General features: G+C 37.8%; 1 protein-coding gene across 6 annotated transcripts in view; it reads left to right on the forward strand.

Moving 5' to 3' along the window:
* APC (APC regulator of WNT signaling pathway) overlaps positions 1–12,223 on the forward strand; it is an 88,924-nt gene extending 76,701 nt beyond the window's left edge. For all 6 annotated transcript variants that reach the window (XM_032205581.1, XM_032205580.1, XM_032205584.1 and 3 more), the window contains 5 exons: positions 662–801; positions 1,773–1,850; positions 3,101–3,217; positions 4,249–4,463; positions 4,970–12,223. In XM_032205581.1, the coding sequence (XP_032061472.1) occupies positions 662–801; positions 1,773–1,850; positions 3,101–3,217; positions 4,249–4,463; positions 4,970–11,537 (7,118 nt within the window). In that variant the 3' untranslated portion in view covers positions 11,538–12,223. The remainder of the gene's footprint in view (positions 1–661; positions 802–1,772; positions 1,851–3,100; positions 3,218–4,248; positions 4,464–4,969) is intronic.
* Positions 12,224–15,880: the final 3,657 nt, after the last annotated feature.

The following is a 15,880-nucleotide window of genomic DNA, read 5'->3' on the forward strand; positions in this document are numbered from 1 at the left end:
TTATACAAGTTACTCTTTTATTTGGCATGAACACTGAATTTTGGAAGAGTATATAATCATAGAAGTACTTGTGATTTTCAGAAGCTTGGAGTGAAGGCTGCTTTCCAGAGGTTTTTTTTTGTGTCATGAGTAGGCTCCCGTTTAGCAGCCTGAACTTTTTTGTCCATACTCAGTCAGTTCTGTGCAGGCAGGTTTTCTTTGCTGATTCTGTGTAAAAATATTCTAAGTATATTTTCCTGAGAAAATAATATTCAGTAATAATAATTAATAAATCAATACCTGTCAGATTTACTAAATAGCCTTTTATGTAACTGGTGTGATTTCATCGGTCATGATTTTGTCTGGGTGGAGATAAAATGTGAGAGTTTTCCTTACTTCTGCATAAATGTTTCTCTTCCCACTTCACTCCATTTCTTCCAAAATCTCAGTATGATGTAGTGCAACCTTTCAGCCAGTGCTAAGCATAGAATTTGAGATCCACAGTCATTATATAATGGCTTATTTTACTTCAGAGCCTTTCAGGTTTTTTAGGTGTTTGAGCTTTGTTCCATGCCTATAAATGCAATTTGTTCATTGGTATATATACAAGCTGTATTCTTGGTATAAGGATTGAAATTTGTTACTATAATTTATTATTATTATTATTAATTTGTTTTTAAAGGAGGTTTGCAGGCCATTGCTGAACTGTTGCAAGTGGATTGTGAAATGTATGGACTTACAAATGACCACTATAGTGTTACATTAAGGAGGTATGCTGGAATGGCTCTGACAAACTTGACTTTTGGGGATGTGGCAAACAAGGTAAGAATAGAATTTCAAACATATTGTAATTTCAGTTGAAAGCTGAAGTTTGAATTGTAATACTCAGGCAGGTGATGAAATCTTGAGGATAGGATATTGAATTTGAGCTCAGGAGAGAAAAAGAAAATGCCATTTCATCCTGTTCCTTACTGAGAGTACCACAGACATGAATGTTATATTGTACCATTACAGTATCAACTGTCACATTAAATCAAGTCATTTTTAATTTGTCACTGAAAGTAAGGATTTTACCAATTGATTTTATTTTTTTATAAGCAATACATATGATCTTTCAGTAATGTATAACACAATGATTATGGACCAACAGTAACAGACAGTGACTGATTTTTCTGAGGATGTTGAACTAAAACTGTTAATTGAGCCAAATTTTGTTAAATAGTCACTTAATAATACTATTATTGTCCAAAAAGATTTTGCAAACCTCTTCAAGCTGGAGCTCACTCTTAAACATTTATTGAATATCTAGCTCATCACAGGCACTACTTCAAAGAATTAGAAGAATTAGTTCGTTTTAAATATTCATCTTTTTTAGTATTTTGTATGTTTGAAATGAAAAGTGTAATTGTGAGACTCTATAGAGAGCAGGGAAAAACATATTGCCAGCTTACAGGTAATTGTGTAGTATGCTACCCAGCATATGTTAAAGAAGGCTTCTCAACTAGTACTTTTCCAGATCTGGTCTTAGACCTGTTGGAAAAAAAAATAAAATAAAATAAAATAAAATTTAGCATGATTCTACCACTTTGGGATTTCCCAGTACAGAAACTGTGTTAGGCTTAAATTTTTAATAGTTGTGGACCAAATGTTTATTGTTGGAAACGTGTATTCCAAAGCTTTTTTTTGAACTTCACAAATGATCAGATGAAAATATCAAAGAATTGAGCACAAGCAAGCCACATAATCTGTCATTTAGAACTATTTCTTCTCTATTTTCTTCTGATTTTTATCAGGCTACATTGTGTTCTATGAAGGGCTGCATGAGAGCTCTTGTAGCCCAATTGAAGTCTGAAAGTGAAGACTTACAGCAGGTAATGTCTTTACTAGGTGAAATATTTCTTGGCTGTTTCCATTATTTTGCTTCATTTCAATTTTATTGCATTATGTGAAAATACTGTATTTCTGCTCTCCTTTCTTAATATTTACTTTCCTTCTACTGATTTACTCTCGACATCATTTTTTTATACTTGAATTCTGTCTTTGCATTAAGTTTCTAGGGTGCTGCCTTCTCTATTTTTTTTAATTAGTGTGTCTTTGAAATGTGCTGCATTTATCCTAGCCTGACTTTTTAATTGTTGCTCTTTCCTTGTCTTACCTGCATTAAGTTTGATGCAAAGTTAGTACCTATATTAATTCTGTGAACCATGAAGTACAACTTTCTTGTAGTAAAAATGGTAAGCTGTGGTACTGTTTTCTCACCAAAACACACAAAATACATGGGCTGTAAAACTCGTCTGTATGATCCTCGTCTGTTGGTGGAAATCCAATTTTCAAGAAAAGTTAAAGTGATCCTAGATTCTCTAATTCAGCTTACTTATGGTAGTGCTAGTGGACTGAGGGTTAACACATTATTGTGGCTCCTCTACAGTAACAGAAAGTTAATAATAGGGGGACCGTAGTAGAGGAAGCTCTTCTTCAAAAAAAAAAAAAAAACCTGTATCTGACTTGCCAAGGTTGTACTTTTAGTACGTACATACATACCTGCTCTCCACAGCAGCACCTCCCGGAGAAACTGCCAAAGCATGAGCAAAGTGTTTGGTGTGACACGAGTGTCTCTTCCTATTGATCCTGTGCTGTAGAGGAAAATATCTTGAAAATAAACAGTATTTATGAAGTGTGTAGAGTGATCCTCAGAGCTGAGAACGCACAACTGTTCTTCATTGGTTGGGAACTTGTTTAAAATTACTAAATATTAAATTATTTTTATTTAATGTCGTAAGCAATAAGATATATATTTCTTATGTAATCACAGAATCATCTAGGTTGGAAGAGACCTTTACGATCATCAAGTCCAATCATCAACCTGACTTACCAGGTCCCATCGCTAAAGTGTCCCTTAGTGCCACCTCCATACATACCTTAAATACCTCCAGGGATGGGAAGTCCACCATTTTCTGGGCAGCCCCGTCTGCCCTCTCTGTGAAGAAATTCTTCCTTATGTTCAATCTAAACCTCTCCTGGCACAAATGAGACTGTTATATATGCTTGCTTATACATACATATATAAAATACACCTGTTTATATGCATCTATGTATAATATTTTTCTTTCATGGTTTGCAGGTCATTGCAAGTGTGTTGAGGAACTTGTCCTGGCGAGCAGATGTAAACAGTAAGAAGACACTACGAGAAGTTGGGAGTGTGAAAGCATTGATGGAATGTGCTTTGGAAGTTAAGAAGGTATCATGTATAAATAACTAAAAGATAAATTTTTTGAAATGTTCTGTTTATTCTATACAGAATAAAAGTGTTGTCCTTCTTGATAGAAGTCGTAGATCAAATACTTGGGGTGTTTTAGGTAACTTCTAAATTAAAGTTACCTAACTCAAAGCAATTGAAATTGCTGAATAGAATTGCTTTGAGTTAATGGGGCAGCAGATCACAACATATCAATGTCAACTCAGAACTAATGGTATATAATTTTATTGATGAGAGTTGACAGCTTTTGCTCTTCAGTTTCATGAGCTGCGCTGTTCTAATAGGCACTTTTTATAATTTTGCAATTCAGTGCAACCTCTTCTGATTTAGTGAATAGGTAACTTCCACTTCTGCCATTTTCTGGATATATTCTTGGTGTAATTCCTGCAATCATACGGAATTATATTCCATCCCAGAGTCCTCTGCCAGCTAATCTTCAAACCATTTTTACCATTATGGCAGCTAACAAATATTGCGGTTCATAATTTTCTGGCAAGCAATAGCAAATCCATAGCTGATGGTAAGAGAGAAGCAAAGAAAATTATTGGTGTGTGTAGTGCTATATGTCTCTAGCTTACCAGCTCAGAAATCAGAAATTGGAACATAATTAAATCACAAATTATGAGTGTTTGTGAGGAAAACTAGAGAAATAGAGACATGCATAGGAAAACAGAAAACAAAATATTGGGTGTTTAACATACAACACGAGATTTCATCCAAGCAAAAATAAAATTCTGCAGTTAACTGGGAAAAAAATACCCCATGATCAATGAATTTTTTCTTTGCAAATGTAGGTTAGAATCAGCGAGGCAGTTTTTATCTCTGGGCTGTATTTTCAGACTGTGCAGGTTCAATAGGAATTACTATTTCAGTTTATTCTTGGTTCCACTTTGCATCAGTGGGAACTGGAAAGACAGATCTTTGACAGAGTCCTTGAAGCTAACTTAAGTATTTTTGAGGGCTTGTGTTCAACAGTTGGAAACTTTTCTAATTCTATCATTTTATTTTCCTAGGAATCAACCCTAAAAAGCGTTTTGAGTGCCTTATGGAATTTGTCAGCACATTGTACTGAGAACAAAGCTGATATATGTGCTGTTGATGGTGCTCTTGCATTTCTAGTCGGCACACTCACATACCGGAGCCAAACAAACACTCTAGCCATCATAGAAAGCGGAGGAGGAATATTAAGAAATGTTTCTAGCTTAATTGCTACTAATGAGGACCACAGGTATGTATACATTTTCTGACAATTTACAGTATAGTGGTACCAAAAGCATGTTTGTATGTTGAATCTTAATGGAATGCATTCATTAAGAACAGTAATCAAATACAATAATTTGTGATGAATATGGTAAGGCACGTATTCCACTCAGATAACAGGAATATACAATAATATCAAATCTGTTGCTTGTAAATAATGAACGGTACTAGAAACTTTTCCAGGAAAGAGAAAATTGCTAAGCTGTACAGGAAACAACCTGGAATGGAAAAATATTTAATACAGGGAGTGTAGGGTGGGAACAAGTGATTCATATTTGTATTAGTATTTGATCAGTTGGATTTGGATGGATTTCCATATGAATAGAGGAAAAATAAGACAGATTTGCACCAGATAATTCATACTCATCATTTCAAAGGACTAACCTCACCTGTAGCATAGTAGGTTTTTGTTTTATTTCTGATTCATTTGAAATGCCACTTACTGATTTTTTGTTTTCAATTACTTAACACCAGGCAAATCTTACGAGAGAACAGCTGCTTACAAACCTTGTTACAACACTTGAAGTCACACAGTTTGACGATAGTCAGTAATGCATGTGGGACCCTGTGGAATCTTTCTGCAAGAAATGCAAAGGATCAGGAGGCACTGTGGGACATGGGAGCAGTCAGCATGCTCAAAAATCTCATCCACTCAAAACACAAGATGATAGCAATGGGCAGCGCTGCAGCTCTAAGAAACCTCATGGCAAACAGGCCAGCAAAGTATAAGGATGCTAATATTATGTCTCCAGGATCAAGCTTACCATCTCTTCATGTTAGAAAACAAAAGGCACTGGAAGCAGAATTAGATGCTCAGCATTTATCAGAGACTTTTGACAATATTGATAATTTAAGCCCAAAAGCATCTCACCGTAATAAGCAGAGACATAAGCAGAACATATACAGTGAGTATGTTTTGGATTCTAGTCGTCATGATGATGCGATATGCAGATCAGAAAGTTTTAATACTGGTAATATGACTGTACTTTCACCATATTTAAATACTACAGTATTGCCTGGCTCCTCTTCTTCCAGTAGAGGAAACATAGAAAATTGTCGGTCTGAGAAAGACAGAAGTCTTGACAGGGATCGAGCAGTAGGTTTAAATACCTATCATCCGGCTACAGAGAACACTGGGAACTCCTCTAAGAGAATAGGAATGCAAATTTCTACTGCTGCAGCTCAAATTGCCAAAGTTATGGAAGAAGTAACAAGCATGCATATTCCACAAGAAGACAGAAGTTCTAGTTCCACTTCTGAAATGCACTGTTTGACAGAAGACAGAAATGCCCCGAGGAGAGCAGCCAGCGCCCTTACTCACTCAAGTACATACTTCCCTAAACCTGAGAATTCAAGCAGGACATGTCCTGTGCCTTACGCAAAAATGGAATACAAGAGAGCTTCAAACGATAGTTTAAATAGTGTAAGCAGCAGTGATGGCTATGGTAAAAGAGGCCAAATGAAGCCTTCCATTGAATCTTATTCTGAAGATGATGAAAGCAAGTTTTGTAGTTACGGTCAATATCCAGCTGACTTGGCACATAAGATACACAGTGCAAATCACATGGATGACAATGATGGAGAGCTAGACACTCCTATTAACTATAGTCTTAAGTATTCGGATGAACAGCTAAATTCTGGAAGGCAGAGCCCCTCTCAGAATGAAAGATGGGCAAGGCCTAAGCATATAATAGATGATGAAATGAAACAGAATGAACAAAGGCAGTCAAGGAGCCAAAGTGCAGCCTACCCAGTGTACACTGAGAGTGGAGATGATAAACATATGAAATACCAGTCACCTTTTGGACAGCAAGATTGCGTTTCTTCGTTTAGATCAAGAGCATCCAATGGTTCAGATCAGAACAGAGTAGGCTCAACTCTTGGAATGAATCAGAAAGTAAACCAGTCCCTGTGCCAGGTTGATGATTACGATGATGATAAGCCAACCAACTACAGTGAGCGTTACTCCGAGGAGGAACAACACGAAGAGGAAGACAGACCAACCAATTACAGTATAAAGTACAATGAAGAGGAACATCATGTCGATCAGCCCATTGATTATAGTCTAAAATACTCAACAGAAGTTCCTCCCTCTTCTCAGAAGCCATCTTTTACTTTTTCTAAGACTTCTTCAGTGCAAAGCACCAAAACTGACCGTATTTCCTCAAGCACTGGGAACGCATCAGCCCCCTCAGCTGTTTCAAAGAGACAGAATCAGCTCCACCCAAGTTCTGCACAGAGCAGAGGAGGTCATGCTCAAAAGACTGCCTCCTGTAAGACTCCGTCTATTAATCAGGAAACTATACAAACTTACTGTGTGGAAGATACACCAATATGTTTTTCAAGGTGTAGCTCTCTGTCATCTTTGTCATCAGCTGAAGATGAAATAGGACGTGATCAATCCACACGTGTGGCAGATGCTAATAATACACTACAGATAGCAGAACTGAAGGAAAACAGTGGGGCTCTATCTGCAGAAGCCTCAGTAAGTGAAATCACATCAACATCACAACATATCAGAACAAAATCCAGTAGACTTCCAACCTCTAGCTTATCTCCTTCCGACTCCTCTAGACATAAAGCTGTTGAGTTTTCTTCAGGTGCCAAATCTCCCTCAAAGAGTGGTGCACAAACCCCCAAAAGCCCACCAGAACATTATGTGCAGGAAACTCCTCTGATGTTCAGCAGGTGTACTTCTGTAAGTTCCCTGGATAGTTTTGAAAGCCGTTCGATTGCCAGTTCGGTTCAAAGTGAGCCTTGCAGTGGAATGGTAAGTGGCATTATAAGTCCGAGTGATCTTCCAGACAGCCCAGGACAAACAATGCCTCCAAGCAGAAGTAAAACTCCACCTCCTTCTCAAGGCGTTCCGGTAAAAAGAGATGTAGCTAAAGGTAAAGTACCTAGTGCAGAAAAGAGAGAGCCTGGTCCTAGACAGGCAGCTGTAAATGCAGCTGTGCAGAGAGTTCAGGTACTGCCAGATGCTGATACATTACTACATTTTGCCACAGAAAGTACACCAGATGGGTTTTCTTGCTCTTCTAGCCTGAGTGCTCTGAGTCTTGATGAGCCATTTATACAGAAAGATGTAGAGTTGAGAATAATGCCTCCCGTACATGAAAACGAACATGGAAATGAAGCAGAACCTGAAGAGTCAGATGATACAAAGGATAACCAAGAGAAGAAAGCAGAGAAGCCTTCTGAAGCAGAAAAAGACATTCTGGATGATTCTGATGATGATGATATTGAAATACTGGAAGAATGTATTATTTCTGCAATGCCAACAAAGTCTTCACGCAAAGCCAAAAAGCCTTCTCAAGCATCTGCTCCAAAAATACCTCCTCCTGTAGCCAGAAAGCCCAGCCAGCTACCAGTTTACAAGCTTATGCCTTCACAGAGCAGAATGCAATCCCAAAAGCACGTTAGTTTTACACCAGGTGATGATATGCCGCGGGTGTATTGCGTTGAGGGAACACCAATAAATTTTTCAACAGCTACATCTTTAAGTGATCTTACAATAGAATCACCACCAAATGAGTTGGCCAACGTAGACAGTGTGGGTACAGGGGCAGAGTCAGGGGAATTTGAAAAGAGAGACACCATTCCTACAGAAGGTAGGAGTACAGATGACTCTCAGAGAGCAAAAAGCATAACTGTGACTGCCCCAGGACTGGATGATGACAAAACAGAAGAGGGTGATATTCTGGCTGAGTGCATTAACTCAGCTATGCCAAAAGGAAAAAGTCACAAACCTTTTAGAGTGAAGAAAATAATGGATCAAATTCAACAAGCATCTGCATCTTTAAGTAACAAAAACCAATCAGAAGGTGAAAAGAAGAAGCCAACATCACCTGTAAAGCCTGTTCCCCAAAACAATGAATACAGAGCACGTGTAAGAAAAAACACAGAGCCTAAAAGCAATATTAATAATGAAAGAAGCTATTCAGAGAACAGAGACCCAAAGAAACAGAACGTTAAAAATAATGCGAGAGATTTTAATGACAAACTTCCAAATAATGAAGAGCGTGTAAGAGGAAGCTTTGCATTTGATTCACCTCATCATTATACGCCTATTGAGGGAACTCCATATTGTTTTTCACGGAATGATTCCCTAAGTTCTTTAGACTTTGATGATGATGATGTTGACCTTTCAAGGGAAAAGGCAGAATTAAGAAAAGGAAAAGAAGCAAAGGAAATAGAAGCTAAAGACTGCGCTAATGTGGAACAGGCTTCAAATCAGCAATCAACCAACAGGACACAAGTTTGTCAAAAACACCCAACAAGCAGAAGCCAGCCTAAAAGTTTCTGTCAGTCAACTAAAGATATTCCAGACAGAGGGGCAGCTACAGATGAGAAAATGCAGAATTTTGCTATCGAAAACACACCTGTTTGTTTTTCTCGCAATTCATCTCTTAGTTCCCTTAGTGATATTGATCAAGAAAACAACAACAACAAAGAAGGAGAACCTGCAAAGCGAACTGAGGCTCCTGATTCACAGATAGAACCAAACAGACCACAGACTTCTGGTTATGCACCCAAATCATTTCATGTTGAAGATACACCTGTATGTTTCTCTAGAAACAGCTCTCTGAGTTCTCTTAGTATTGACTCCGAAGATGACCTTTTGCAGGAATGCATTAGTTCTGCCATGCCTAAAAAGAAAAAACCATCAAGGATAAAGAGCGAAAGTGAAAAAAATAATTCCAGAAATATAGGTGGTATATTGGCAGAAGATTTGACACTGGATTTGAGAGAGATACAGAGGCCAGATTCAGAACATGGTTTCTCACCTGATTCAGAGAACTTTGACTGGAAAGCAATACAAGAAGGTGCGAACTCTATAGTTAGTAGTTTGCATCAAGCTGCAGCTGCTGCATCACTGTCTAGGCAAGCTTCATCAGACTCTGATTCTATCCTTTCATTAAAATCTGGTATTTCCCTTGGGTCACCATTTCATCTTACTCCAGACCAAGAAGAAAAACCTTTTACTAGTAATAAAGGTCCACGAATCCTTAAGCCAGGAGAGAAAAGTACACTGGAGTCTAAAAAAGCAGAAGCTGAAAATAAGGGAATCAAAGGAGGGAAAAAAGTGTATAAAAGTATGATTACAGGAAAAGCTCGCTCCAATTCAGAAGTTTCAAGCCAGTTAAAGCAACCCCAACAAACAAGCGTGCCTTCAATTTCACGTGGTAGGACAATGATTCATATTCCAGGAGTTCGAAATAGTTCTTCAAGTACTAGTCCTGTTTCCAAAAAAGGTGCCCCACTCAAAAACGCAAATTCCAAGAGTCCCAGTGAAGGCCAAAGTTCAGCTAGCTCTCCAAGAGGTGTCAAGTCATCAGGAAAACCTGAGCCAGCTCCTGTAACTAGGCAACTTTCAGGGTTGAACCAGGGTGGATCAAGTAAAGGACCTTCTAGATCAGGATCTAGAGACTCCACTCCTTCTAGACCTCAACAGCAGCCATTAAGTCGGCCTCTGCAATCTCCAGGACGAAACTCAATTTCACCAGGAAGAAATGGTATAAGTCCTCCAAACAAACTGTCTCAGTTGCCAAGGACATCATCTCCTAGCACAGCTTCAACTAAATCTTCAAGTTCAGGCAGAATGTCATACACGTCACCAGGAAGGCAGATGAGCCAACAAAACCTTACTAAGCAAACTGCCTTACCGAAGAGTAGCAGTAGCATCCCAAGAAGTGAGTCTGCTTCAAAAGGATTAAACCAAATTCTCAGCAGTGGCGGATCAAACAAGAAGACTGACCTATCCAGAATGTCGTCCACAAAATCTAGCGGAAGTGAATCTGACAGATCTGAGAGACCTGTCCTTGTTCGCCAGTCAACTTTTATTAAAGAAGCTCCAAGTCCAACTCTAAGACGGAAATTGGAAGAGTCTGCTTCGTTTGAATCTCTGTCTCCTTCCAGGCCAGATTCTCCCACAAGGTCCCAGCTACAGACCCCAGTTCTAAGTCCTTCTCTTCCTGATATGTCTTTGTCCTCTCATTCAACTGCCCAGACTAGCGGTTGGCGAAAATTACCCCCTAATCTGAGCCCTTCTGTAGAATATGATGGGAGACCAGCAAAACGTCATGATATAGCTCGTTCTCACTCTGAAAGTCCATCTAGGTTGCCAGTCAATAGATCAGGAACATGGAAACGTGAACACAGTAAGCATTCCTCATCACTTCCTCGTGTAAGCACTTGGCGAAGAACTGGAAGTTCTTCCTCGATTCTGTCAGCTTCTTCAGAATCCAGTGAGAAGGCAAAAAGTGAAGATGAGAAGCAGCACGGAAGTTCTGTGTCTGGACACAAGCAAAATAAAGAAAGCCAAGCACCAGCAAAAGGTACTTGGAGAAAAATAAAAGAAAATGAAATTCCCCAGATAATGAATGATCCTCAGCATTCTTCCTCGGGTGCCACAAATAGCTCTGATTCCAAAACCCTGATCTATCAGATGGCACCAGCTGTCTCTAAGACAGAGGATGTGTGGGTGAGGATTGAGGACTGCCCAATTAACAATCCTCGATCTGGAAGGTCCCCGACTGGAAATACTCCCCCTGTTATTGACAGTGTTTCAGAGAAAGGGGGTGTGAATGGCAAAGATTCTAAAGAGATTCAAGAAAAACAAAATCCAGGGAATGGAAGTGTTCCTGTTCGTACCGTTGGTTTAGAAAACCGTCTGAACTCTTTCTTTCAGATAGACAGTCCAGACAAGAAAGGCACTGAAACAAAACCTCTGCAGACTAATCCTGCTCCTGCACCAGAAAATAATGAGAGTACTGTGAGCGAGCGTACACCATTCAGTTCCAGTAGTTCAAGCAAACACAGCTCCCCCATCGGTGCTGTAGCCGCAAGAGTTACTCCTTTCAACTACAATCCGAGCCGTAGGAAGAGTAGTGTGGACAATAGTTCTGCTCGGCCGTCGCAGATACCGACACCGGTAAACAACAGCACAAAGAAACGTGACTCGAAATCTGAAAACACAGACTCCAGTGGAACTCAGAGTCCGAAGCGCCACTCTGGCTCTTACCTGGTGACTTCTGTTTAAATACATCACAAAATAAAACTGATGTATTACATATAGCAGCTACTTAGAACTTTTGTTTCGAATGAAACTTAAGAAAAATGGGGATTGCTTTTTTTTGTTGTTTTTATTTTTTGTAAATAGGTTTGATTCTTGTTAGAGAGTCCTTGTTCTGGAAGCCATATTTGATAGTATACTTTGTCTTCACTGGTAATATTTTGGAGGAATACCTGATTGACAGTTTGAAATAAAATTGCTAATGCAAGTATATTTGTACAGTATGTTTAACATGTATTTAATTAGCTTCCCATCCCATAATCTTTAAATATTGCTTGTCTTGAAATTATGGAGCATTGCAGGTAGAAATGATACAGTGTACTGCTTTACCAATCATTTCTAGATTGCAGACTGACTAAACTACATCAGGGAAGAATTGGTATTATTTATGCAAAAAAGTATACTCAGTTTTAGTACTTGTGAGTCCATCTAAACCAATAATTAATCATGTGGCTGTGAAATTCACAGTAATATGGTTTCTGCTGAACAAGCATTCCCAGCCTGCTTTTCTGCATGAATGGAACTGATGGTTATTTTCTGAAGTAATGATAACATTTCTGTGGTCACATAACGTGCATAGATAGTTATGGTGTAACAATTTACACTTCCTTTGTGCTCTGAAAAAAAAATAAAAATTAAAAAAGAAAAAAAAAGAAAACTGTGTAACTGTAAAACCTTGAACAAAATTATTTTACCTGATCTAGATTTTATCTTAAAGTAGGTAGAATTTTTTTGCTATGCTGTAACTTGTTGTATATTCTGGTATTTGAGGTGAGATGGCTGCTCTTTTATTAATGAGAATAAGGGGATGTTTCAACAGAGACTAAAATGAACATTTCAGAATAAATTATTACTATATGTAAATTGTGTGTGTTACTTCTGCATTACATAAAAATACAGTACTTTATTTTGAGATGTCACCTTATAATATGTTGTATAATGCACTTACATTTATGGCCTGATCCAGCAAAACCTTGTACCTCCAGTATTTGTTCTTCTTTATCACTGACAAATAGCTGTTGTAGGATGCTTAACAGCTGCAGGATCAGGCCCTAGGTCTTCTGTAATATAATTATAGTTGAGACAGTTTCACCCATCTCAGGTGCATAACAAGGCTAAAGGCAGGGTATTTCCAGAAGCCAAACAGGATAATTGTTTTCATCACTGCGAGCCTGAAATAATATTGTATGTATAAGAATAATATTTATAAAGCAATTTAAAAAAAAAAAAAAAAAAATGGGGATATAATGTAGAATGTGAAATAGTGACTATAAGATGAAATTTTAATTCTATTTGAAATCTTCATGCTTTTTTTTTGTTTTGTTTTGTTTTTTAGAAAAAAATTATAAAGGGAAACAAAGCAAGAATTCCGTGACAAGAAATTTGCTGTTGTAGGGGAAAAACAATTTTGAACACAAACCAGGACATTTGCTGCCTCAAGCCTTTTTGATGCAAATATGGTTTGTGCTAGAACAATGCTGAAAAGACAGATTTGTGCTTTAAATATATATATATATATATATATATATATATATATATATATATATATAGTTGGAATTTAGATAAGAATTGGTTTAAAGTAGAAACACAAGATAACAAAACATTAACGATTCTGTGCATGACTGAACAAACCATGAAATGGTATGTCAGTTTTGTTGTATCTCAGCTGGACTATTCTAAAGTTAGCATTCTAAACAGTTCATATTCAGGATTCAAGATGCCCTAATATCAGGAAGCCCCGAAATAGAGAAGTTTTACCTTTATGGTAGCTTTAACACTGTTGCAGAGTACATCGTATCTGTGGCTTTGGACTTAAATCTGATATTGAAATGAATCAGTTTTGTCTAAAATTCATCATAAGATTTGCATTGTTTATGAACAGAGTTGAGATACCATCAGCAGACAGCAGTCAATTCTGATTAAATTTAAAGCCAATACCAAAAGTACCTTTCTGGAATAAGTGGCATCTTATTAGATATTTTGTTATTTGCCTCTCGACAAATCTGCTTAAAGACATACTGTATTTCTGCACCACCAGGTGAATCTGTTAACAAACAGTGCTTCTGCTATTAGCATTATTATATAATATGTTGCGTATAGTATCTTCATGAGACTTTTAATATTAGTATTACTGTTCTTTAAAGAGGAAGTAGAGACAAAGATTATGTGGTTTGTTTGAAGTTAGGATTTGCTGTTGGAGTAGAATGCAGAACTCCATCCTTGTGTTTAAAATGGAAGACCATAAACTATGTGATACTCCTTTGTGCTGGGCTTTTAACTACTAATAGGAAGATATACCATGTAATCCAGGATAGTCAGTTAGCACCAGCTTTACATCCTCTTGATCTAAGAATTTAAAGGTAAACTCAATCCCTATATAGAAATTCTGATTTCAGCTTTATAACTGAGGTAATCAGAAGAACATGAGGTGAAAACTATCAATAATGGTATGCATATCAAACACCAGAATGTCTGTGAAAATTGTAGTGGCTTCTTTAGATAGTCTTGGAGGTACTTCATGATCATTATAATTGGGAAGTTTCTCTTAATACCCTCATAAACAAGCCTATATTTGTAGCAAAGACAGATGAGATAAACTTTCCAACTATAACGGTAGTGAAACACTGAAATATGCTTCCCATGGGAGTTGTTAAATTTCCATTATAGAAGTTCTAAAAAGAGGTTTAGGAAACATCTCATAGGGATGGACTTTAGTATATTTCATATTGCCTGCGTGCAGAGATGGGCTTAGGTGATCCTTTGAAATCCGTGCCAGACCTGCGTGTCTCTGATTCTTTATCTAAAATGCATAATAGCTGTTAAGAGCCTTTTAGAATATTTAAGGACATCCAGGATGTTTGATTCATGTTAGTGATTAGGATACAAAGTTGGATTCTAAGCTTAACTATAAACACAGATCCCAGAAATATAAAAACGGGAAAATGGGAAATAGTTATAATTAGTATATTCGATCTTGGATTTTCTTAGTGATGTCTAGATTAATGGTTGCCAGATTTGGTTTGTGCTGCCAAAGATTTATTCCTTGGTTTTACTTAAATGAAGTTGCTGCAGCAGGCAACAGACCTTACTTATGCTGAGGCAAAACAAGGGAAAGTAAGGAGCTGAGAAAGCCAAGGCTCCTTTTCCTGTTCTTTGGGGATACACTGCCTGCCTTTCTACAGATTTTGGTAGAACTTTTGTGATTTGTACGCAGATCTGCAGTTGTCTTTGCATTAGTTTACTAAACAAAGTTTTGTTCTCTTTATGTGAGCTGTGGAAACATGACCTCCCTGCATATTTTTACTATTTAATACCTATGTTCATCTAGCTCCTTGCAGTGTGCCACAGTTAAGGTTATTGCTAAATTTCTGTGAAAGCTCTTCTAAGTGTTGCAGACTTTAAAAGGGAACTAATCTACTTTTACTTTTCACGTGCGGTTCTCCATCAGAATATTTTGCCTTGAAACTTTAAAGATAATTCTTAAAACTCCTTGTCAGAGTTGCCAGATTGAAAATTGAAAGTCAGCAGCCTTGCCAGGATTTCCTGGCAAGACTGGAATATTGTTTGAAGCAGGACTTGGCTTCAAACTTGAGACTGCGAGCAGCAGCACTCATCTGACCCTTCAGTGGACCAGTTCAGCTCATTTTTGGTAGAGCTGGATGAGGGGAGTAGTATGATTTGTGCTGCTTTAGTATGCTGAATTTGCTCCGTGCAGGGTCAGGTAAGTGCTGCCTAAGCCAGCAGAAGAGAAAAGCAGCTAGTGCTGGTGGAAAGTGGTTGGATCGAGCCATTACTTGCACTTTTAAGCCAATATGGCAAGTTCCAGAACTGTTCTTCACCCTTTTTGAGACAGCAAAAGCAAACTGAAGTTTTGGACCCCTAACTTGTTCACTCTAAACTTCTGCCTAATGGCCTTGAGCACTCTGCATGTACATATATTGTGTTCCAGGTAAGTCCATCATCCTGGAAATTCTAACAACTAACAAGAAGTATTACATTAGTCTGTGTTTCTAGAAAATAAATCATTCTTCTTCAAAATCTCAAAAAAAAGAAATGATTTTTTCTACCATATGTGAAGTTGTATGCAACAATTCTTAAATTTGCAATGTCAAATGCATTAAATCCTTCAAAATTAATTTACTGCAATTAGTTGATTTCTGGAAGAGGCTTGAAGGGTGAGAGGACATATCCCTTCCCTGATGAAGACAGTACTACTTGTAGGCATGATCTGGAAAATGTTTAGGTAGACAAGCTCTTGCAGTCTTTTGTTACTAGATACCTCCCAAAAGTCTTCTCAGACCTCCCATTAA

This window comes from Aythya fuligula, chromosome Z (genome assembly GCF_009819795.1).
Source record: "Aythya fuligula isolate bAytFul2 chromosome Z, bAytFul2.pri, whole genome shotgun sequence".
Taxonomy (NCBI): Eukaryota; Metazoa; Chordata; class Aves; order Anseriformes; family Anatidae; genus Aythya; species Aythya fuligula.